The 25,430-nt window shown below is 46.8% G+C and overlaps 1 protein-coding gene across 1 annotated transcript in view; it reads right to left on the bottom strand.

Annotated features, from left to right (window-relative positions):
* Positions 1-25,430, bottom strand: part of MYO19 (myosin XIX) — an 86,580-nt gene that overhangs the window by 17,148 nt on the left and 44,002 nt on the right. The window contains exons 14-18 of the mRNA XM_030185985.1: positions 16,758-16,871; positions 15,051-15,227; positions 13,073-13,216; positions 11,670-11,777; positions 9,643-9,713 (exon numbers count right to left, since the gene is read on the bottom strand). Of these exons, the coding sequence (XP_030041845.1) occupies positions 9,643-9,713; positions 11,670-11,777; positions 13,073-13,216; positions 15,051-15,227; positions 16,758-16,871 (614 nt within the window). The remainder of the gene's footprint in view (positions 1-9,642; positions 9,714-11,669; positions 11,778-13,072; positions 13,217-15,050; positions 15,228-16,757; positions 16,872-25,430) is intronic.

The following is a 25,430-nucleotide window of genomic DNA, read 5'->3' as shown; positions in this document are numbered from 1 at the left end:
AAAGACATAAAGTCGATATAGCCCTCCTTCAGGAAACCCATCTATCGGCTGGGGAACATGCTAAATTGCGAACTTGGTGGGTGGGGGAGTGTGTATCTGCGGCGGCACAAGGGAAGAAAGGTGAAATTAGGCCTTACCTGCTAATTTTCTTTCCTCTAGACCCTCCAGACCGGTCAAGACGCTTGGGTTATGCTCGCCTACCAGCAGAGGGAGACTGAGAACACAAACTTGAAACTATGTACTTATAACCTGTGCCTAGCCATCCATAGCCAGTATACACTTAGCAAAGCAGAGAATAAAAACACAACTCTGAAACTAGAAACCCCTGTACCTGGAAAACCCAAGGACAAGAACCAACAGTGTGCTGAAAACAGACGAGACGTCACAGCGTCCCGCTCTGTAATGTCTTAGAGTCAAAGAATTCTCTCTGACCACACAAACCTTAAGGAATAGTCCTAGCAGAACACGGCTCAAAATACTGCTATCCATATATACTGCTCAAAATACTGCTATGCAAAGACCCGGCTGAGGAATACTTCTGCGAAAAGAACGGACGGCTGAATACTTCTGCGAAAAGAATGGGCGGGCTCTTGACCGGTCTGGAGGGTCTAGAGGAAAGAAAATTAGCAGGTAAGGCCTAATTTCACCTTCCTCATCAACCCTCCAGACCGGTCAAGACGCTTGGGACGTACCAAAGCAGTATCCCAACTAAGGGCGGGACCCTCGTAAAGCAGAAGACAACACCGCCGCTCCAAACCGAGCATCTTCTTTCGCCTGAACATCAAGTCTGTAATGCTTCACGAAGGAATGGATAGAGGACCACGCCGCAGCCCTGCAAATCTCTTGCGGCGGAATAAAACTACTCTCCGCCCATGAAGCAGCTATTCCCCGCGTAGAATGTGCCTTAAGTAAAGAGGGCACCGGCCGACGCTTCAACAAATAAGCCGAAGCAATAGTCTCCTTCAACCATCTAGCCAGAGTGGCCTTGGAAGCAGCTTCTCCTCTCTTGGGACCTCCAAACAAAACAAACAACCTGTCCGAGGATCGAAAATCTTGTGTTCTGCTCAAATAGGACCGCAACACGCGCCGCACATCCAACTTAGCTAAACGACGCTGCGTGGAATCCCCGGCACGATCACCCAACACTGGCAACGAAATCACCTGATTGACATGAAAGGAAGACACCACCTTAGGAACAAAGGAAGGAACCGTGCGTAAAGTCACTTTCTCTTTGGCAAAGGACAGAAAAGGCTCTCTGCAAGATAAAGCCTGAAGTTCCGAAATCCTACGTGCCGAAGAAACAGCCACCAAAAAGACTGTCTTTAAAGTAAGATCCTTACACGTAATGGAAGGCAAAGGTTCAAACGGAGGCGCCACCAGAGCCTCCAAGACCAGATTTAAATCCCAAGGCGGAACCACCGGACGGCAAGGCGGCCGAAGCAACTTCACTGCCTTCAAGAACCGCCCCACGTCCGGAGAAGCCGCCAAGGATACTCCCCGAACCTTACCTCTAAAACAAGACAAGGCTGCAACCTGCACCTTCAGAGAGGAAAGCGAAAGCCCTCTGTCCAAACCATCCTGAAGAAAATCCAACACCTCAACCGCTGACACGCGCAATGGGGCATAGCCCCGCTCTTGACACCAATTCTCGAAAATGCGCCACACCCGCACATATGCCAAGGAAGTAGACCTCTTACGGGACTGCAACATCGTAGCAATCACCCTGGCCGAGAAACCCTTATGTCTTAAACGGTGCCTTTCAAGAGCCAGGCCGTAAGCAAGAATGGAGAGGGGTCGGCCATCTCGATCGGCCCCTGCACCAATCTCACCCGAGGCCCCAGGGGAATCGGATCCTGCACCAGCAACCGCATCATATCTCCGTACCACGGACGCCGGGGCCAATTGGGCGCTATCAGGACTACTAATCCCGCGTGACGACCGATCCGCTGAACCACACGGCCTACCAGCGGCCACGGCGGGAACACGTAGAGCAACTGCTGAGTCGGCCACGGAAGGACCAACGCGTCGATGCCCTCGGCTCGAGAATCTCTTCGACGACTGAAAAACCGAGGGACCTGCGCATTGGCGGACGACGCCATGAGATCCAACACCGGCCGACCCCACTGCACCACTATCCGCTCGAACACGGAGGGGTGGAGAGCCCACTCTCCGGGATCCAACGTGTGCCTGCTTAGATAATCCGCGCTCACGTTGTCCACCCCTGCCACGTGTCCCGCCGAGAGACTCTGCAGATGTGCCTCTGCCCACACCAGCAACTCTGCCGCCTCTAGTGCTAACCCGGGACTCTTCGTTCCTCCCTGTCGATTCACATACGCCACGGCTGTGGCATTGTCGGACAGAACCCTGACAGCCTTGCCGACTAACAGACAGTGAAAGGACCGAAGAGCCAACCGAATTGCACGTGTCTCCAGACGATTGATGGACCAACACGCCTCCTCCACTGTCCAACGTCCCTGGGCCACCTGTCCCAGACAATGCGCTCCCCAGCCTGACAGACTCGCATCCGTGGTCATCACCACCCACTGAGGAGCGGCCAACGGCATGCCCTTCACTAGGTTCGGAGAATGGAGCCACCAGCTGAGACTGCGACGCACAACCTCCGACAGAGCGAGCCTCTCCTCCAGATCCTGAAGCTGAGGGGACCAACGAGACAACAAAGCACCCTGCAGCTGCCTCATATGCGCTCTGGCCCAAGGAACTACCTCTATCGATGCGGCCATCAGACCCAACACTTGAAGATACTCCCGCGCCGACGGCGCCCTCTGGACTCGGAAAAGACGGATCTGAGCCTGCAGCTTGGACATGCGAGAGGGAGTCAAGAACACCCGGCCTCTCTTCGTGTCGAACCGGACTCCCAGATACTCGAGAGACTGCGACGGCACTAGGTGACTCTTGGCCAGATTGACAACCCAGCCCAGAGATTGCAAAAAGGACACCACCCGACCGGTGACCTCCTCGCTCTCCGCCTTTGATTTGGCCCGAATCAACCAGTCGTCTAGGTACGGGTGCACCAAAATGCCCTGCAAGCGAAGAGCTGCTGCCACCACGACCATCACCTTGGAGAAGGTGCGAGGAGCAGTGGCCAGTCCAAAGGGAAGCGCGCAAAACTGAAAATGTCTCCCCAGCACCACAAAGCGAAGAAAACGCTGATGCGCCTCCAGGATGGGGATGTGCAAGTAAGCTTCCGTCAGATCTAGAGAAGTCAGAAATTCCCCTTCCTGAACCGCTACAATGACTGAGCGTAACGTCTCCATCCGAAAGGAAGGAACATTTAGGGCTGCATTGACCTTCTTGAGATCCAAAATGGGACGAAAAGCGTCCTCTTTTTTGGGTACCACGAAGTATATGGAATAACATCCCTTTCCTCTCTCTGCTGGAGGAACAGGGACTACAGCCCCTAAAGCTATCAGACGTGACAGAGTATCGCGGACCGCTCTCGCCTTGCGCCTTGAATGACAGGGAGACACTAGGAAGAAGTCGGACAGAGGCCTGTCGAATTCCAGCGCGTACCCGTCTCGGATTATCTGCAGCACCCACTGGTCTGACGTGATCTGGACCCACCTCTGGTAAAACAAGCGTAAGCGAGCCCCCACGCGAACCAGAGACTGGGCCCCCAAACCATCATTGAGAAGGACGGGACGCACCGGACGCTCCCAAAGAGGGACCTCGCCCTCCACGACGGCCACCGCGAAAGGACTGAGTTCTCTGAAAGAAACGACCCCTAGTCCCACCAGAATACCTACCCGGCCGATACCGCTTTGCTTCCTGAAAACGACCGCGACCCGCGGAACCTCTAGAAGCCTTAGGGCGAAGTTCCGGAAGCCGAGGAACCTTGGCATCAGTAAGACCTCTTACCAACTTATCCAACTCTTCACCAAACAGCAAAGAGCCTTTAAACGGGAGCGAACACAGCTTGGCCTTGGACGCAGCATCCGCCATCCAGCCTCGCAACCACAGGGCCCGACGAGCTGCCACCGCTAGAGACATGTTCTTCGCCGAGGCCCGCAACAAATCATACAGTGCATCCGCCAAAAAGGAGGAACCCAACTCCAACTTAGCCAGATCTTGAGTCAAAGAGCCTCTGTCCCCTGGCGGGCTATCTAAGAGCCGTTCCGCCCAGCGGAAACAAGCCCGCGCCACCAGCCCTCCACAGACCGACGCCTGTAACGCCAGGGCCGACAAATCAAAACTGCGCTTCAGGAAAGTTTCCAATTTCCTGTCCTGAGGGTCTCGCAACGCAGCCCCTCCGTCCACCGGAATCGCCGTGGCCTTAGTCACTGCCGTAACCACGGCATCCACGGTCGGGGGCTTGAGCGAATCTCTATCTTCCTGCGGCAGGGGATAAAGCTTAGCCATGGCCCGAGCCACTTTACACGGCGCCTCTGGCGCCTGCCACTCCTGAGTAATCATTTCCCTCAGATCCGCATTCATAGGGAAAGAACAAGACACCCGTCTGATCCCCTTAACCAACGGATCCTGCTTTCCGGCCTCTAACGGAGCTGCCGCCGGATCAAATTTGAGGGTCGCAGCCACCTGATCAATAAGATCCGACAATTCATCTCGCTGAAAAATGCGCACCACCGAGGGATCCTCCCCAGGCAGCGCAAGCTCCTTATCATATCCAGCCAACGACCCCTCCTCCTCTTCTAGGAGGCTAAAGTCGCCCTCCGAATCCGGGGGGGAAAAACCTTCAAAATCCTCAGACCACTCTACACGTGGTCTCTTCGCGCCAGCCCCCCCCGTTCCAAGGCTAAGGGGCTCCGCTCGGGACGGCCCTGCCTGCCAAGCCTGATATAAGCTCCAAATGAAATCCGGGGGAAACCCGCTCCTACCTGAGGCATCACCCCCCGAAGGCGCTGGAAATTGGCTGCCCGGCAGTCCTCCGACTCTCCCAGGCCCGTGTAGCGCCGAATCCAAAATGGCGGCGGTTCCCGCCAAAATCGGAACCGCCGCAGGGCCGCTATTCAAAGGCGCCGTAACCTCCGAGACGCTAGCCGCGGGAACCTCCGCCGCCAACACCGGCGGAACGGAGGATTGAGGCTTAGGTTCCCCACAAAACCGGCAAACGCTCCCCACCGCGTCGACGCCCCGACGCGCACATGACCGGCACCTCAGCGGTTTCCCTGACATTAGCGCAAGCCCAGCTGACCGCCAAACAAGAGCCCCGATTGTAAAAGTCAAGAAACTCACCCGAGCAGGAAAGTCAGCGCCTTACTCAATGCTGAACAGCTCCGAGGCTCCGGAGTGCAGCTCCAATAGCTCTCACCCGTTTGGGTCTGACTTTTTTTTTTTTTTTTTTTTTTTTTTTAAACTTTACTGCAGCCTTTCATTTGAGCCTTGCTGCTGCTAAAACAATTCGGCACTCAAGGCTGCAGTATACAAACTGCAGCCGAGGCACAAAGCTGCCCAAACGGAGAGCCAGACCGGGGGAGGGACCCGGCCACCCGGGTGTGACACCCCAAAGGGGACAATGACGGGCCCCAGCGGACCCGCAACCCCTAGCACACCAAAGTCTTCCAGGCACAGGAGAAACAAAGGAAAACTCTGAAAATTAACTCAAAAACCTATCCAGATCGGGCAAGCTGCACAGGCTGCCTGTCTACCCTCTGCTGAGACTGAGAAAATACTGGCTATGGATGGCTAGGCACAGGTTATAAGTACATAGTTTCAAGTTTGTGTTCTCAGTCTCCCTCTGCTGGTAGGCGAGCATAACCCAAGCGTCTTGACCGGTCTGGAGGGTTGATGAGGAAGGGGGGGTTGCCATCCTGTTTCGAAAAGGAATAGTGGACAAGGTGGAGGTAAATATCACAGATCCAGAGGGTAGATTCCTGCTATGTGAAGCTCATGTGCAGCGTCAGACTATATTGTTTGGCAATGTATATGCTCCGAACCAATATGATCGGAAGTTCTATAGGATGATCATTTCGCGTTTGATAATGAGTAAATCTTTACCCATAATAATAGGGGGAGACTTTAACATGGTGATGGACCCCTTGATTGACAGCACTGGGGCTAGGAGGAATGAGTTTAGACAGGAGTCTCGGGGGCTGCCTAATCTTTGTCATCAGGTGGGGCTAGTGGATGTCTGGAGGACTTTCAATCCGCAGGGGAGAGATTATACACACCTCTCGAGGGCGCACGGCACTCAAGCTCGAATTGATTATTTGTTGATTTCAGAACGGATGTTCAATTCAGTGAAGGCATCTGCAATAGGAGCGGATGTGATATCGGATCATGCCTGGGTGGAAATGAGTTGGGCGCCTCGGGAGGAGAGGGGAGGAGCACGGAAATGGGTATTCCCCGCAGAGCTATATCGGGATCAGGGTTTCAGGGCCTCTATACATCAGAGTTGGCGAGATTATAAAGCACATAATGCAATACACACTGAAGACCCGGTTCTGTACTGGGAGGCGGCTAAGGCAGTATTTCGAGGAGAAGTCATTAGCTACATGGCTCACAAACATAAAACCAGAAATAGAGAGATATTGAGGTTAAGCCAATTAATATGCAAAGCTCGGAGAAGATATGGGCAACAGGCCTCTATTGAGAATAGACAACACTTAATGCTCTTGCAGACTAAATTAAATGAAATACTTCATTATAAAGCAGTTAAATCACAAATTTATTATAAATATCAATTATATAAACATGGGAATAAATGTGGTCGTTTGATGGCGCGCTTGATTGCAAACAAACAGGGTAAAACCAGGATTTTGGCTATGAAGAAGAGGCAGGGAGAACGAGTCCACACGGACAAGGAAATCAGTGAGAGTTTCTATCAATATTATAAAAAATTATACGAGGCACCGCCGGATGATGGTCTGACGAGTGACTCCTATTTAGAACAGATGGGATTACCAACATTATCCCCTCTAGAAGCACAACAACTTAATATTCCCATTACATCAGACGAGGTGTTGTTGGCGATTAGTCAAAGCGCACTGCTTAAGGCGCCGGGAGTAGACGGTTACCGAGCGGAATTCTACAAGATCATGGGGGAAGAAATCACTGAGCCCTTAGCAGCAATGTTTAATATATTAATAGAGCAGGAAAGGATGCCTCCGGATTTAAATACAGCTTGTATTATAGTACTTCCCAAGAAAGGGAGGGACCCGGAATTAGTTGAATCATATAGGCCCATTTCGCTTCTAAATTATGAAGTGAAATTGATGGCTAAGATTTTAGCGAACAGATTAGCGAGAATTTTGCCGAACCTTATACATGAATCCCAGGTGGGGTTTGTGAGGGGACGGAAAATCACGAAAAATGTTTGCAAGGTGCTGACCTCATTAGAAGCCAGACATCGAGGGAAGGTAAACTCCTTGTTAATAAGCTTTGACGCTGAAAAAGCTTTTGACAAAGTAAAATGGAAATTCTTATATGCTGTTCTTCAGAAATATGGCTTTACGGATAGATTTTTGTCAGGGATCAAAGCATTATACTCAACGCCAAGGGCCAGAATATCGGTAAACGGGATTGAGACACAAGATTTTGAAATAGGCCGGGGAACACGTCAAGGTTGCCCTCTGTCACCGTTATTATTTGTACTATCCCTAGATCCTTTGCTGAGAGAAATTGAGGAACAGAAAGCGGTAGCAGGGATAAAGATAGGAAGTGAGGTTTTTAAGGTAGCGGCCTTCGCAGACGACATCTTGGTCCATTTAACAGACCCACAAGAATCCCTAAACGCTCTATTAGAGATCTTCTCCGAATACGGAGATTATGCAGGCCTCAGTTTGAATTTAGAGAAATCGGAGGCCTTGGCCTCCTCAGAGGAAGTGTGGAGGCAGTGGAGAGGCGAGTTCCCTCTGAGGAAAGCACAAACCTCTTTTAGATATCTAGGAGTCTTGATGCCTATGGATCTTTCGCGGTTGTATGAACTAAATATTACTAGGTTGTTAGAGGAGACCCAGCAGGTGTTACAAGGATGGATAGATTTGCCATTATCAGTGTTAGGGAGAATAAATATGATTAAAATGGTGTTATTTCCCAAATGGCTTTATGTGATGCAGACCATCCCAGTCTGGCTCAGACGGAAAGATCTAAAGAGTTTTCACAAGTTAGTATCAAAGTTCTGTTGGAGAGGTAAGAAGCCACGGATTCGTATCTCACAGTTAGTAGGGAGTTGGAGCCGAGGAGGGATGGGCCTGCCAAATTTAGAATTATACAACAAAGCATGTCATTTGCGTTATCTGGGAGATTGGTGTTTAGACACACAGCGATATACTCCCACGGCGCTGGAGGCAGCGCTTTGGGAGCCTTATCATCCCTTTTCGCTTTTACATCATAAAACGCGAGATCTACCGGAGGGCTTCAATAAAAGCGTGCTGCTGCGTTCGCTCCGAGAGGTGTGGGGAGTGCTTATACGCCATCTGGGGGGAGACCCAACAACAACAGATTTGATAACCATACGGGGGAATGGGGCATTTTTGCCAGGATTGTCAAGCCGATATTTTGTAGAATGGGCTAGGAGGGGAATATCTAAATTGGAACACCTGGTGGGTGAAGATGGGCAGCCCCTTACCGATGAGGAGTTACTGGGAAAGGTAGGCGACTCCTGGGGGAATAGATTTGCTATACGGCAAGTGCGACATTATATCGCTTCTCTATCAACGGATCCTCTGAGAACTCGGTTGGGGGAGAAAATACGGGAATTCTTTCACTCTTTGGGTGAGGGAGAACTTACAATATCTTTACTTCATAAAACAATATCAGGATGGCTGCCCCCCAGGGACTACAGACAACTGAGGAGTGCTTGGGAAAAGGAACTGGGAGGTGTGCTGACCTCATGGGACATTACTAAATCAATAGCACGAATACCCTTGTTAGTAGCAGATGCTCGTTTAAGAGAATGTGCTTATCGTTGCATTCATAGAGGATACGTAACTACAGCCCAACTAGCACATATGGGAGGGAATCGTAGTCCGGATTGTCTTAAATGTGGAAGACATCCAGGCACAATGCTTCATATGTTTTGGAGCTGCCCAATTTTAAAAAGGTTCTGGACAAGAATTCGAGATTTCTGGGAAGAGCGGCTGGGACTGAGGGCCTTGGGGACAGTTGAGCAACTGATTTTAGACATTCCGGGGTCCTTCAGAGGGCGGAATCGCTTTGAAACACTAATGCTCCGCAAGATGAGCCTGTTGGCCAGGAAATGTATCTTACAGTACTGGACGGTCAAAGATTCTCCGGCATATTGGCACTGGAGAAACCAGTTACATCAGCTGGTGTCGTGGGAGGCGGGAGAATCTAGGCTCTCACAGAGAAAGAGAATTACATTTTTGGCTATCTGGGGCCCTTATCTGCAAAGTCTAAGCCATAGAGGTCGTAGTCTACTTCTAAATGCAGGATGAATTCCACCGGTTGTTACTGTAGGGTTATCCAGGTCTGGGGGAGGAAGAGGGGGGGGGGGAAGGGGGGGCTAGGGAGGGAATGGGGGGGGAGGGGGGAGGATTGGTATATTTGATGGGGTAATAATGTTGACAAAGTTACATATGCTGTATGCTAGTTAGCAATTGTTGTATAGCTAGATTGAAGCTGGATGGTTGCTCTGAATAGAGTCTGTATGATAATGTTGGAGTTGATCAATGTCAATAAAAAATGTTTGAACATAAAACCTGCCTGATAGGGAATCCAGCTGCACTAATGTTAATTGTCTCCACAATTCCACAGGCTTCCAGCTGACTGAGAACCTGCAACAAAACACATAAGATCATTCCAGTGTTAATGCAGTTCAGTTGTCTAGGATGCAGAGATGCTGGATGGAAGGAAGACAGTGAAAAGAAGATGAGGAAAGCAGAAACCAGAGACAATAAATGTAAATAAAATATATATATTTATTTTTTTTGCTTTAGGATAAAGTAATATTGTAGATGTGTTAATGTTTATAAATAGAACATGTAAATAAGGTAATCTTTTTATTGGACTAATTTTAATACATTTTGACTAACATTCGAAGAACAAAACCCCCCTTCCTCAGGTCAGAATAGGATACTGTAACAGCACTATATTGTATTGACCTGAGGAAGGAGGTTTTGGCCTCTGAAAGCTAAATGTATTAGTCCAATAAAATGGTATTATTTTATTTTATATATTTGTTTTATTTCTATTTGTTAATTTGGAAAGTGGTGATTGGTATTTGTTAGTTTTTTTCAAATTTACATCTGCAGTCTTTATATTCTGCACAGTACTAGGAGACATTTTCTGTTTCTGTGGTGTTGCATTGTATGCAGAGTCTGGCATCTTGGGGGTTCAGTTTAATTTTTGTCTAAATAGAAAGTTTATGATTACTTATTCTATAGTGGATTATGGTATATCTGTGTTTGTGAAAAAGAATTGGCTTTCAGTTGGCACTGACTGTGCAAGATCGACGATCTGTACTATTCTGTCTGGTTTCGTTTTACAATAGGTGAATTGATGTTCTAGTGCTCACTGTAGTGTTTAAGATGCTTTCCTTTTCCTTGTGTGACTTGTAGAAATGACTGCTTATGGTATGGTAGAATTGCTCTATAGGTCCTGAGTGTTTTTTATTCTTGGTATGCCTAGTACTGGATTTTGGAGGGGGGTGTTAAAAAATGACCAGCCCCGGGTGTCAACAACCCTAGGTACGCCACTGATACACTGCCTCTTTGCAGCTCTCAGAACCAGACATAGGAATCTCTACAGGTTCCAGAAACGATGTTTGGAAACGACTGCTAAAAATCTGCTTGCTTTTAAAGATAAAGGTAAACCAGTGTCTAAGAAATAATAAATTGTGAAGAACTGGGATAAACTCCTGAGCAATTTATATTACCTTAATATTAGCCCCTAGGCACCTATGCAGACAGGTACATAATCAAAATTGTCCATGTCGGTAGAAACTCTGCAGGTACTTGTACCCAGAGGGTTGGCCCCAATAATCAAAGCAAAACTACGGCAAGGAAAATACATGTGAAGAGATAGATGTATGTCTGCGTCTCTGTATTTAATTTTTGTTTTGCTTCAGAACTATAGGGGCAATTCTGTAAGTGGGCATCTTCATTTAGGTGCCCTGAGGATGTGTAGTGGGAGCCAGATTCAATTATAGAATATGAGTGTAACCTGCAGTTACACCGGCTACAGAACTGATGCAATTTCAAGTGTGTAAATGCAGCAGGGATGCAGGTAACTTACACCTCTTGTGTGTATGCATCCCTTGCATTTATGAGCACCATTACAGAATAGCACTTAGATACCCTGCTGGAACTGTCAGGGTTAAGTATATACACTTACACACGTATGTCCTAGTACTCTATACATTTACATGCACAAGGGGCATGTAAACAGAGGTGCCTAGTTTATAACTGCCCTTCACATGTATATGTTCCATTTTATACCGCCTGGCAAGCATGCTCAGAAACTCACATAGTTTTATCTACGCTAAAGGGTGTGCAAAAATAAAAGAGACAGTTTCTTCAGGTATAAACAGTTTTGCCTGTGGAAATGCCCTTGATTATTGCCTGCATAGTACAAGAGAATACTAGCTTTAGCAAAATTTGAATAAAAAAAATTCAAGGAGTCAATACACAAATTAATATTCTGTAACTTGCATTCACATTTGAGTGAGAAGTTTTTTTTTAAATCAACTTTGACAGGTAGTGGGAAATCTATGTTTGTAAGAAAAATGTTACCTCTTCCTTTTTAAATGTCATCGCCTGGCAGTCCATGTTAGGTTTGATACATCGGATATAACATGGGGTGGTGCTGTTCAAAATGTGCATCAGTCTGTCTAGTGACCCCTAGAACAAGAAACAGCCAATAAAAGCCAGTGACCAGATACTGGATGTTATGAGTTATACCCATCTTGTAGGTTCTTGAATGCTGTATCGAGTGCCACATGATTATACCAGACATGTAGCTTAAACTGCAGTCCCTAAAAGGCTTCAGAAAAAAACTAAGATTGAAACTTAAACCAACAAAGAAATCTAAACTATCATTTTGCATTCGGGAACTTTAAGTTAGGACCTGAAATTTAAGAAAGGAATACGACAGGCTCTACATGTAGCAATGAATCAACCTCGCTAGCCTGGAATCTATCTGTTCACTCCAATAAGTAATGAAGGCTGATCTACAGCAGAGAGATCACTTAAGTCTTGTCTTTCCAAACTTCTTTTCTGCAAAATGTAGAACACACAATAGACAGAATATCAAATTTAATAAATAATTCTGCTAAAATTTTAGCTAAATCAATATTCTGTTTATAGACAACCTTAACAAAGATATATTTTCATGAACAATTAAAAAAAGAACAGTGTTCTTAAAATTTGCTATCCATCGGCAGGTAAGAAAGAATTCCTAATATTACCTACTAAGCTGCTATGACTTGTTTGGCTTGTAATATCTGTCCAGTTTTAACCTAATTCTCATTCTGGTAAGCAGTTGAACTCCTACTACTACTACTTAACATTTCTAGAGCGCTACTAGGGTTACGCAGCGCTGTACAATTTAACAAAGAGAGACAGTCCCTGCTCAAAGAGCTTACAATCTAATAGACAAGTGAACGGTCGGTCCGATAGGGGCAGTCAAATTGGGGCAGTCTGGATTCACTGAATGGTAAGGGTTAGGTGCCAAACGCAGCATTGAAGAGGTGGGCTTTAAGCAAAGACTTGAAGACGGGCATTGTGAAAATTTTAGCTTCTAAGATGATTAGAGGAGTGACCTAGTGGTTATGGTGGTGGACTTGGGAACTGGGGAACTGAGTTCGATTCCCACTTCAGGCACAGGCAGCTCCATGTGACTCTGGGCAAGTCACTTAACCCTCCATTGGCCCAGGTACAAATAAGTACCTGTAAGCCGCATTGAGCCTGCCATGAGTGGGAAAGCACGGGGTACAAATGTAACAAGAACTAACAAGAATTATGGCTCCAGGTATCACTGGAAAGCATGTGGATGTGGACTGACCACACGGGTGGGAATTTTGCCTTCCTGCATTAACTGGTGACAGATGTGGTCTGTTAACCACAGTTACCAAAAAATATGCTGATAAACAGAAAAAAAAAAGGAGAAACAGGAAAATTTACTTATAACAACAGACCTTAAACTTGGACACCACTGTTACAACAGACGCTCTGTTTGATGATTTGTTGTCTGGTTGTTCTTTCTCCACAGGGAATAGTTGCTGAAGCAAGCAGTCCTTGGAATCTTGCAGAAGCTGGATCAGCTCTGCAGGGATAGGATCCTGCATAGTTATAAAAGTCAATGTGTTACAGTTTGTTACAGCAAACTCTGTGAAGGAATATCAATAAGAGAAAGCTATTATACAGCACATTCCTCTGGTGGGAACATTCACAACAGGTAAAAGGTTAAAAAGAATTCCCTCCATCAGAACATGCTGGAAATTCCAGAAGGATGTTCTGATAAAGAAATGTAACTATTAGAATGCGTGGAAATCTTCTGACCTTGGTACAATTAGTATAAAAGTATTGCCATACTGGGACAGACCAAAGGTCCATCAAGCCCAGCATCCTGTTTCCAACAGTGGCCAATCCAGGTCACAAATACCTGGCAAGATCCCAAAAAAGTACAAAACATTTTATACTGCTTATGCCAGAAATAGTGGATATTCCCCAAGTCCATTTAATAATGGTCTATGGACTTTTCCTTTAGGAAGCCATCCAAACCTTTTTTAAACTCCGCTAAGCTAACCGTCTTTACCACATTCTCTGACAATGAATTCCAGAGTTTAATTACACGTTGTGTGAAGAAACATTTCCTCTGATTCGTTTTAAATTTACTACATCACATGCCCCCTAGTCCTACTATTTTTGGAAAGCGTAAACAAGACGCTTCACTTCTACCCGTTCCACTCCACTCATTATTTTATAGACATCTGTCATATCTCCCCTCAGCCGTCTTTTTTCCAAGCTGAAGAGCCCTAGCCGCTTTAGCCTTTCCTCATAGGGAAGCTGCCCCATCCCCTTTATCATTTTCGTCGCCCTTCTCTGCACTTTTTCTAATTCCACTATATCTTTTTTGGATCATTAAGACTTAGTTGACATCTGTATGTCTGCTCTAACATCTAGGTCAAATCTGCCGAGTTAAAAGGAGCCCTCTGCCTTAGAGAGCATCATCTACTCCAAAACTGAGGCACGCTATGCTCCAAACTCCTGAAGCAGGACTGTCAATCATACAGCCCACAGGCCCAACAAGTTCCTTCATCCATCTCGCTGAACACCACTCTAGAAGCCTAAGGGCTAGCTGAATCACTCTATTGCTGCTTCACACCTAGCTAATCATTAGAAGAAAGTGATGCTGCACCTTTAATCACACTGTTGCACAGGCAGTGGTAGAGAATATACACATGTCCTCCTGTTCCATCATCCTGTGTGTGACTAACTGACATGTGTGTGGAGACATGGTGACATCACGTTGCAGGCCCAATGCAGCATGCTTGCTGTTAGCACTGTTTCTCTGACGCTTCTGCCTTTGAATGCCATGGCATCTCTGGTTTGAGCTGCCCAACAGGGAAAGAAGCCCTGCTCCTGCAAAGGCAACAGATTCCTGTGGCTCTGGGACGTGCTTGGACTCTGCCACTAATTGGGTTTCTAACAGGTACTTGTGACCTGGATTGGCCACTGTTGGAAGAAGGATACTGGGTTAGATGGACCTTTGGTCTGTCCCAGTATAGTTATTCTTATGTTCTAATACTAGGAGCAAAGCAGCAGAAATCCCGGATAGACTGGACCATAGATATTCACTGATGCTTGCGAGCAAGCATAAAAGTATGTGTGCATTTCATAATCAATGCATACAAATAGTGACTCCACCCCACGCTGCCCCTGAGTGTGTCTGTATACAGGTCATGCAAAACTATATATCGTCTATTAACCGCTCATACTTTTATATGTTTAACCCCTGGAATAATTTTATAAAATGTTTTTATACATGAAAAATACTTTCAAAAAAAGTTACCCCCATAGTGATGAATTGAGAATGGGCCCACTTTAAACATTGCCCGTCTCAGCCTTCGAGGGGCTATAACTATCCACATAGCATGATGCTTGTGTACATACCTTGTTTTTCTCCACCATCTCTTCTATCTGGTAGCTCACTCTCCCAGCATAGTGAGATACAATAAAATGAGGTGTCTTACTGAACTTGTCTCTGCTTATGCATGGATTGCTAGAGAGGGCTTTCTCTAGCCTAGCTTGGAACTGGCTGGCATTAGACGATCTGTTTAGACGACACTCCTGCAGGAGGGGTCGAAAAGGAAAAATTAAAATGTGAGACTATTCTATCCAATTCTGTCTTCTTTAATACTTTAAATGGCCTATTTACTAAACTGCATTAAAGTTTTGAATTTACCACATATATAGGTGCAAAAATCAATGTACACTAAGTAAAAGCCTTTGGGTAACTTAAGGGTGGGCTTAGCATCTGCCCTACAGTTGACATACAGAGCAGACATTTACCACTAATTCTATAAAAGTTGCCAAAAATGGCGTGTGACCCAATTTGCAAGCTCAATCTAATTGAATGAGCTAATTAGCACCAATTGACTTTTCCATGCCTAAAATTTAAGTGTGATCTGAAAAAAGAGGTGCAGAAATGGGAGGGTCATGGGCGTAACAGGGGTGTTCCTAAAATTAATGCGCGTTGTTATAGAACAATGGGGATATCCACCTAATATAGGTGCATACATTTGTGCCACAATTCAGTAGGTGCAAATGGTCACACCTAGCTTTAGGCGATGTAAGCCTAACTAGAATTTAGCCCTTCCTTACTGCATGGTAAATGCATCTGTAGTGAAACAATGTAGTTACTGTAGCCCACTGCATGAAAAACACACACAAAAAAACCCCCACAACACAACAAACCAACTCCAAAACTAATCTCCCCCTCCATCATCTTCACTCAACCCCTTCTTCTCTGAAAGCTCCTCAAACATCTTTTAACTCGCCCCCTACTCTCGGGCACTTAACCAGAGATGTCCCTGGTGGTTTACATGAGGGGTGAGGGGGAGGAAGAAGCTGGAGCGATCCACGATGCTTCTTTCCTGTTGCCAGCAAGAGGGTGTTGTGCACCTGCGCTATTCACAGGCCTGACAGTAAGTGAATAGTAAAGTACCACACTAACTCAATATTCAGTCCATGCTCATTCTCTGCCCATAACCCAACATGCAGTCAGCATGCTAATTAACATTCACTGATTCACTGTCATGCCTATGCACTAATTTGTGTTCAACCTGCTTAGCTTACTTTAATAAACATGTCCCTACATATTACAAAAAAAACAAAAACAACAATCACATTGTGTTTCTCAACAGAATGAGAAACTACACTATTTTAAATGGCAGGTTAAATGTAAAATAGTTTTAAGTGATAGCTCCAGTACTCATATCAAACTGAAAAAATAATTTCCAATGACTAATTACGCATCATAAATAAAATTCAAAAGATAATAATGGGATTTCTCTGTAGGTACAAGGTTTCTTGTTTAAAGGCTTTCAAATCATTGAGACCACTGCCCCCAACAAACACAGCAACCTGATGTCACTCTAACCATATGGGTCAAGCTTCCTACATGACTTAAAATCACTGGTCAAACTCACAATGACTCAGACCCTCCTGTGCTCTACTGCACACTTTCTGACCAGAACCACCACCACGCAGAATAGAATTTTTAAAAAATATCAATAAATAAATGATTTTGGATGCATTCTACATATTTATTTTTTTTAAATCAAAAGAAGTTAAAGGTTAGCTTAGTTTCTAACAAACCTCATTTAACAAAGAGAAAATACTGGCTGGGCTGCCTTCTATCAAATCCACACAGCTCTGATTGTCCTGGTAACTTATGAAGGACCACGCCAGACCTTCTGCTGCATATTCCTCCTATTACAAACAAAGAAATATTTATGATTATAACATTTATTTATTTATTGCATTTGTATCCCACATTTTCCCACCTCTTTGCAGGCTCAATGTGGCTTACAATACATCGTGATAAGTGGAAATACAGTTAGAAAATATACAATTACTGGTACAGAAGGATCTTGGGTAACATTATAATAAGAAACATGATAGTATAACAAGCAGATGTAGTAAGACAGTTCTGAATATATATGTTCATATTTGTTACTCTTTGTGGTACGCCTTGTTAAAGAGATGGGTCTTCAGTAGTTTGCGGAAGTTAGTTAGTTCGTAGATCATTTTTAGGTTGCGCGGTAATGCGTTCCAGAACTGTGTGCTTAGGTAGGTAAAGCTAGACGCATGCATTAGTTTGTATTTTAGGCCTTTGCAGTTGGGGAAGTGCAGATTAAGGAATGTGCGGGATGATCTTTTAGCATTCCTGGGTGGTAGGTCTATCAAGTCTGACATGTAGGCTGGTGCATTTCCGTGAATGATTTTGTGAACTAGAGTGCATATTTTGAACGTGATGCGTTCTTTCAGTGGGAGCAAGTGTAGCTTTTCTCGTAGGGGTTTATAGCACTTTCATATTTTGTTTTACCGAATATGAGTCTTGCTGCAGTGTTCTGGGCTGTCTGAAGTTTCTTGATTATTTGCTCTTTGCAGCCGGCATAGAGTGCATTGCAATAGTCTAGATGGCTGAGCACCATTGATTATACAAGGTGACGGAAAACGGTTCTTGGGAAGAAAGGTCTTACTCTTTTTAATTTCCACATTGAATGGAACATCTTCTTAGTTGTATTTTTCGCGTGACTTTCCAGTGTTAGGTGTCGATTGATGGTAACTCCAAGAATTTTTAGGGTGTTTGAAATTGGCAGGTTCAGATTTGGTGTATTGATGGTAGTGAATTTGTTCATGTTATGTTGTGAGGTGAGTATTAGGCATTGGGGTTTTTTCTGCGTTAAGTTTTAGCTTAAATGCATCCGCCCATGATAATAGGGTAACACTGATAAATCTGGGCAGTGTATTTAGGACTAGAGGAGTTACATGTACAGCTATACATTCTGAGGGTAATTTTCTAACAGGGTGCCTGCCTTAACAGGACAAGTAAGACAGACATTATGTACTTTCATACTGAATGGAGGCCTGGACATTTACACCCTGCTGAAGAGGAGGTACAAATGCATGTAAAGTTTACAAGTATTTTAATACTTGAACTGTGCCCATTCTTTGCCCAGACTGCATCCCTGGCTATGCCTACCAATAATGTATGTGGCTTTTATATTGGTTGGAATTTTATAAAACAGACCACATATACACAAAGGAGAAATTAGACCTTACCTGCTAATTTTTTTTCCTCTAGACAGAGATTGTTTAATGAATTCACTAAGCAATTAAGAGGAGACAAAATTTGTGGCTTTTCCTGTTCAGATTGGAGTTTACCCTGAATGGATCTTCAACTATGGTGTGAACGGTGAAATTAGATCTTACCTGCTAATTTTCTTTCCTCTAGACCCTCCAGACCGGTCAAGACGCGTGGGTTATGTCCTCCTACCAGCAGAGGGAGACTGAGAAAACACTAAGCTTTTGAAGCCTGTATATATAACCTGTGCAGAACCTCCACTAGCCAGTATAACCCTGACAAAGCAGAGAAACAAAAAACACTAACAACAACTAGCAACCCTGTACGTGGTCACAGTAAACTGCAAAAACAAGAAACATCTTCCGCTTGCTCTTACGGAAACATGTTCCTTTGCCTTTGATAAAACAGTTGGGCTTCTACAGGTGGACTATCAAAGAAGAGCCCCACCTGTCCCGGACTCCTATCACAAAACAGAAATAAACAGTCTGCAATTAGAGAAACAACAATCTACAGCAGCCAAGAATTATCCAACAAACACACCTCCTGGCCTCCAATACAGACAGGGCGGGCTCTTGACCGGTCTGGAGGGTCTAGAGGAAAGAAAATTAGCAGGTAAGATCTAATTTCACCTTCCTCAGCGACCCTCCAGACCGGTCAAGACGCGTGGGACGTACCAGAGCAGTAACTAACTTACGGGAGGGACCTACTAAGGCCAGAGGTCAAAACTGCTGCCCCAAAGCGCACCTCGTCCTTTGCATGCACAGGAATCCTATAATGCTTCATAAAGGAATGCAACGAAAACCAAACCGCAGCCCAACAAATATCTAACAGAGAAATCATACTATTCTCCGCCCACGAGGCTGCCATTCCCCTAGTGGAATGAGCAGACCAGCCCCTAGGCACCACAGGACCCTTCACCAAGTAAGCAGATGCAACCGCCTCCTTCAACCACCGTGCTATGGTCACCTTAGGAGCCGCTGCACCCTTCTTTGGGCCACCATGAAGAACGAACAAACGGTCAGAGGCTCTGAAGTCCAGCTTGGCAATACCACGCTGCTCCGAATCTCCAGCCATATCACCCAACACTGGCAGAGAGATGACCTGATTAACATGGAACTCGGAAACCACCTTGGGCAAAAAAAGGAAAGCACCGTCCGCAACGAAACCTTTCCCTCAGAAAGGACAAAAATGGTTCCCTACAAGACAAAGCCTGAAGCTCTGAAACACTCCGTGCTGAAGTAATCGCCACCAACAAGACCGTCTTTAAAGATAAATCCTTACAAGATGCCGATACCAGCGGCACAAACGGAGGCCTGATCAAAGCATCCAAAACTAGCTTCAAATCCCACGGAGGCACCATCCGTCACTGAGGTGGACGCAGCAACTTAACACCCTTCAAAAAACGCACTACCTCAGGCACAGACGCGAAGGACTTTCACTGAAGCTTCCCACGAAAACATGACAAAGCTGCCACCTGAACCTTCAGTGTAGACAAGGCCAGACCCCTATCAACACCATCGTGCAAAAATTCCAAAACTTCCGCCACCGAAGAGCGAAACGGCCGAACTCGATGGTCTTCACACCAGTGCTCAAAGATTCTCCAAACCCGGACATACGCCAAGGAAGTGGATTGTCTACGGCAACTCAACATCGTAGCAAAGCCACTGGACGAAAGCCCCTTCTTCTTCAACTTGTGCCGCTCAAGAGCCAAGCCATAAGCGAAAACCGAGCCGGATCCGGCATGATTATCGGGCTTTGACACAGAACTGATCCCAACAAAGGCAGGGCCGCCGCCCCTGCCAACCGCACCAGGTCTCCGTACCATGGTCGATGCTGCCAATCCGGAGCTACCAGAATCACTCGACCGAAGTGATGTTCGATGCGCTATATTACTCGACCGACTAACAGCCACGGAGGAAACACATACAGTCACTCCCGAGGCCAAGGCAACAGAAGAGCGTCGATTCCCTCCGCTCAAGGGTCTCTTCAGCGACTGAAAAAAAGAAAAAAAATCTCTGAACTTGCGCATAGCGAGCCGTTGCCCTAAGATCACCGAAAGTCCCCAGACCGACACAACTCACTGGAACACTGACCAAAGAAAAGACCACTCTCTGGGATCTAGAGTGTGCCTGCTGAGATAATCTGCATCTATGTGACCTACCCCGGCCACATGCGCTGCCAAGAGAGCCTGAAGATGAGTTCAACTGCGCCGCCAAGGCTCTTCGTCCCCCCTTGACGGTTGACATATGCTACTGCCATGGCATTGTCACAGAGCACTCGGACTGCCTTGTGGCGAACCACCGACGTCAAGGCCTGGAGCACCACCCGAATGGCCCGAGTTTCCAGCCGGTTGATGGACCACTCTGCTTCTGCCCGAGACCACCGGCCTTGAGCTACCTGACCGAGACAATGTGCCCCCCAACCTTGCAGACTGGCATCCGTGAACATTACCAGCCCCTGTGGGGACTCCAACGGCATTCCTGTTCCCAAATTGCGCGGGTTGAGCCACCAGCGGAGACTGAGACGAGGGGCCACCGACAGCGGACAACACATTTCCAAGTCCTGCGACAGAGGGGACCAACGACTGAACAGAGCTGACTGTACCTGACGCATGTGCGCCCTGGCCCACGGAACTACCTCTATGGTCGCCGCCATCAGGCCCAGGACCTGACGATAAGTACGGGCCGTCGGCGCCTTCTCTGCAAGGAACCGACAAATCGGACCCTGTAACTTGGAACCAAAAGGCTGCACGAAGGAAAGTGAAGATAAGCTTCCGTCAAATCCAGGGAAGTGAGAAACTCTCCTTTCCGGACCGCACCAGTGACCGACCGCAACGTCTCCATCCGGAAAGAGGGCACCTTGAGTGCCGCATTGACCCTTTTGAGATCTAAAATGGGACGAAAAGTGTCCTCTTTCTTGTGGACCACAAAATAGATCAAATAGCACCCTGAGCGTTGCTGATCTGAAGGAACAGGAACCACGGCTCCCAATGCGAGCAGCCACCGCAGAGTGTCCCTCACTGCTGCCCTCTTGCTCCAAGACCAACAGAGGGATTCCAGAAACACTTCGGGAGAACAGCGCATATCCGCCTCGAAACACCTTGAGAACCCACTGATCTGACCTGATTTGGGCCCAGCTCTGGTAAAACAGACTCAGCCGAGCCCCAACATGCACCAGAGCCTGAGCCCGCACACCTTCATTGGGAATTGCGGCGTGAATACTAACCTCCTACGGAAAAGCCACGCCCTCCGCGACGATTCTCACGAAAGAACTGTGCGCGCTGGAAAAACCGACCCCTAGAGGTCCTACTACTATTAAACATTTCTATAGCACTACTAGACTTATACAGCGCTGTCCAAATTAACATGAAAAGACAGTTCCTGCTCAACAGAGCTCACAATCTAAATTGGACAGACAAACAGACAGCTAGGGGTAGGTCCCACTCGATCTGCCCGGCCTATACCGCTGAGCCTCCCTAAACCGTCCCCGAGAGGAACTAGTTCTGGCCCCTGCCTTGAACCGAAAATCTGGAAGCCATAGAACCTTGGTATCACTAAGACCTCACACTAACTTGTCCAAATCTTCTCCAAAGAGCATAGCTCCCTTAAGTGGCAGAGACCCACAACCATAGCCATATTTTTTGTCTGAAGTAGGCAACAAATCATAAAAGCCTCAGACAAAAAGGATGAACCCATGTCCAAGTCGGCTAACTCCTGACCCCCAGAAGAACCAACATCTACCGAATCATCCAGGAGCTTCTCGGCCCAACGAAAACATGCCCGAGCTACCAGACCCCCACAAACCGAGGCCTGCAGGGCTAGAGCCGACAAAACAAAACTACGCTTGAGAAAAGATCCCAACTTCCTATCCTGAGGATCACAGAGGGCCGTTCCTCCATCAACCGGGATAGCCGTAGCTATAATTACTGCCGTCACTACTGCATCTACCGTGGGAGCCTTAAAGGAATCCCTATCGTCCTGAGGGAGGGGATAAAGCCTCGCCATTGCCTTTGCCACCTTACACGGCAAATCCCATTCCTGACAAATCATCTCCCGGAGATCCTTGTTCATAGGGAAGGATCACGCCTGACGCTGAATGCCCTTCACCAACGGATCCTGGACAATTTCCCCCAAAGCCACCTCAGGACCAAACTGAAGGGTGGACGACACCTGATCTATGAGTTCTGACAGCTCATCTCTATGGAAAATCCGCACTATTGAAGGATCCTCTCCAGGAATCCACCAATCCTGCTCCTGAGAGCCGTCAATTCCATCTGACTCCCCCAGATCACTAAGCACAGCTTCTGCAGCTACAGGAGAAAAACATTGCCTGTCCTCTGACCACTCTAACCGTGGTCTCTCAGCCAAGACGGAAATAGCCCCCTCTTCCAATTAGGGGGGGGGGGGGGGGTCCCGATCTCCAGGCCTGATACCGCGTCCAGACAAAATCTGGAGGAAAGCCCACCATTCCTGGACCGTCATTAGGCCCTTTTGTGCCAAAAACGGAGGCCGCAGGCCCAAAAACAGCTGGCTCCACGGGCCGCGTCAGACTCAAGATGGCGGCTGTTCCCGCCGAAACTGTTCCCGCTGACAGCGGCCCTGCCTACGCTCCCCGCTGACCCGGAGACTCCCGACACCATCGATCCCTCCGCGGTCAAGTCGGGGGGTGCCGCAGCCACCTTTATAGGTGCACCGCAAAGCTACACTGAGCACCCGGCGCCTCTACCCCTCGCCACGAGCACGCGCGACATCGGAGGAGCTGGGCCGCCATAAACCACGAGGGAAGGGAAAAGCTGTTCCGCAAACGCGCCAAACCAAAAACTCCCTCACACTGCAAAAGCACTGAAGAAAGCGCTGCTCTCTCGTTCCAGCAAGGAATCGAAACCCCCGTTCGGTCCGCTGAAAATAAAGAAATAAATGCCCTTAAAGGCACAGTACTCCAACTCTGGCAGCTGGAAATTGTAAGGCACTCAAGGCTACAATACTGAGAAAGCAGCCGAGGCACAAAGCTGGCAAGCAAAATGAAATAGAATAACTGACCTTAAAGGCACAGTACTCTAATTCTGGCATCTGGAAATTGTAAGGCACTCAAGGCTACAATACTGAGAAAGCAGCCGAGGCACAAAGCTGCCAAGCAAACAGAAATAGAGAGCAGCACAGGGGGAGGGACCCAAGCATAGGTGTAACACCCCAGGGGGAAAAACTGGGCCCCACCAGACCCAGGGCCCCAAAGCACTTTTTTTTTTTTTTTTTTTTTACACACACGTACAGGGTACTGCAACAGAATAAAGTTTGGAAGGAAAAAATCCTACGACCCAATGACAAACTACCTCACCAGATTATTGGAGACTGCACAGGCTGTCAACTGCTACCTCTGCTGAGACTGAGAAAATACTGGCTAGTGGAGGTTCTGCACAGGTTATATATACAGGCTTCAAAAGCTTAGTGTTTTCTCAGTCTCCCTCTGCTGGTAGGAGGACATAACCCACGCGTCTTGACCGGTCTGGAGGGTCGCTGAGGAATGTGGCTGATATGGTTAACCAACTATAAGCAGTGGGCATCATGGGACTCGCTTTGACAACACATCCAAATCAAGCCTACTTTATGAGCGGCAAGCAGATGACAGAAAAAAAATGGAGAACAGGGGGAGACTGCTACGATGCCTCCTGAGCATGCCAACACAGCTGGACTTCTTGCTGGTGAAATGGACTACTTCTGGAGGGTATATGGGTAGTAGATGGGGGAGGGGGTTAGTTCACTGGAAGCAGCACTACAGAGTGAGTAGGGTGGGCACTGATAGAAGAATGTGTGTATCTTTGAGGGGTGAATATATAAGGAAATAAGACAGGGGCATGAAAAGGTGTTAGTAGGTGGTAGAAGCAGATCCGAAGGGACGCTGTTGGGATGTACATTGGCTATGTTACCATGGGCCCATGTGTCATAGCAGATGTGGGTATAGCACTAATTAGTTGGAGGGGAAGAGGGATAGGTTTATTGGGAGAGGAATTTTAACGGGAGAGTGGGTTTATAAAAGGGAACAGGTCAGAGGAAGACTGGAAAAGACAGGAATGAGGAAGAAGCAAACACATGGTGAGGACAAAGGAACTTAACTAGCAACATTCAATATGAGGGGCCTTTAATGTGCCCATGCTATGACTGTAATTTAAGGAGCTGTCAAGGTGAGAGTGGATTTGGGTTTCATACAAGGAAAAACATCTAGTTGTAAAGGATCTGAAGACTCAAGCCACCCACAAAGCTCAACTGGGGACCAGTTGACCAACTGGACCAAGAGCAAATTGCTCAGAACTAGAGGCTGAAAAGTGTGTCCATCCACCTGCTAGAGATAGAAAATACTGAGGAACTGAACTGGATGCCAAGAAAGATACATCAGTTTCAGTTCTGTATCTCCACCAGCTGGTTGATGGACACAACTATCCCACGGGTTCTGGAATAGTGGGAAGCTACGTAATATTTATTTGTTGCATTTGTATCCCACATTTTCCCACCTCTTTGCAGGCTCAATGTGGCTTACAATACATCATGAATAGTAGAGATACATGAGAATTGAACATTTAGTATTACAGAAGGCTCTTGGGTAACATGATAGTGAAAAGCATGACATTAATATAATAAGCAAATAGTAAAGACAATTCTGGGTATATGTGGAGGAGTTCATATTTGTTGGTCTTTGTGGTATGCCTTATTAAAGAGATGGGTCTTCAATAGTTTGCGGAAGTTAGTTAGTTCGTAGATCGATTTTAAGTTGCGCGGCAGCGCGTTCCAGAATTGTGTGCTCAAGTAGAAAAAGGTTGATGCGTGCATTAGTTTGTATTTTAGTCCTTTGCATTTGGGGAAATGAAGGCTGAGGAATGTGCGGGATGATTTCTTAGCATTCCTAGGCAGTAAGTCTATCAGGTCTGACATGTAGACTGGAGCATCTACATGAATGATTTTGTGGACCAGGGTACATATTTTGAACGTGATGCGTTCCTTAAGAGGGAGTTTTTCTCGTAGGGGTTTAGCACTCTCATATTTTGTTTTACCGAATAGAAGACATCACAAGGTTTCTGAGGGAAGGGGGTCAAAGACAGAAACAGATTGAGAAACCTGTCAGCCAGCAAGAATAGTCTGTTTCAGATCATACTGCATTAAGCAAAAAAGCATTACAATATATGTTTAAGG

This window comes from Microcaecilia unicolor, chromosome 13, assembly GCF_901765095.1.
Source record: "Microcaecilia unicolor chromosome 13, aMicUni1.1, whole genome shotgun sequence".
Lineage (NCBI taxonomy): Eukaryota > Metazoa > Chordata > Amphibia > Gymnophiona > Siphonopidae > Microcaecilia > Microcaecilia unicolor.
The sequence above is the reverse complement of the archived record's forward strand: the minus strand, read 5'-3'. Positions and strand labels throughout refer to the sequence as shown.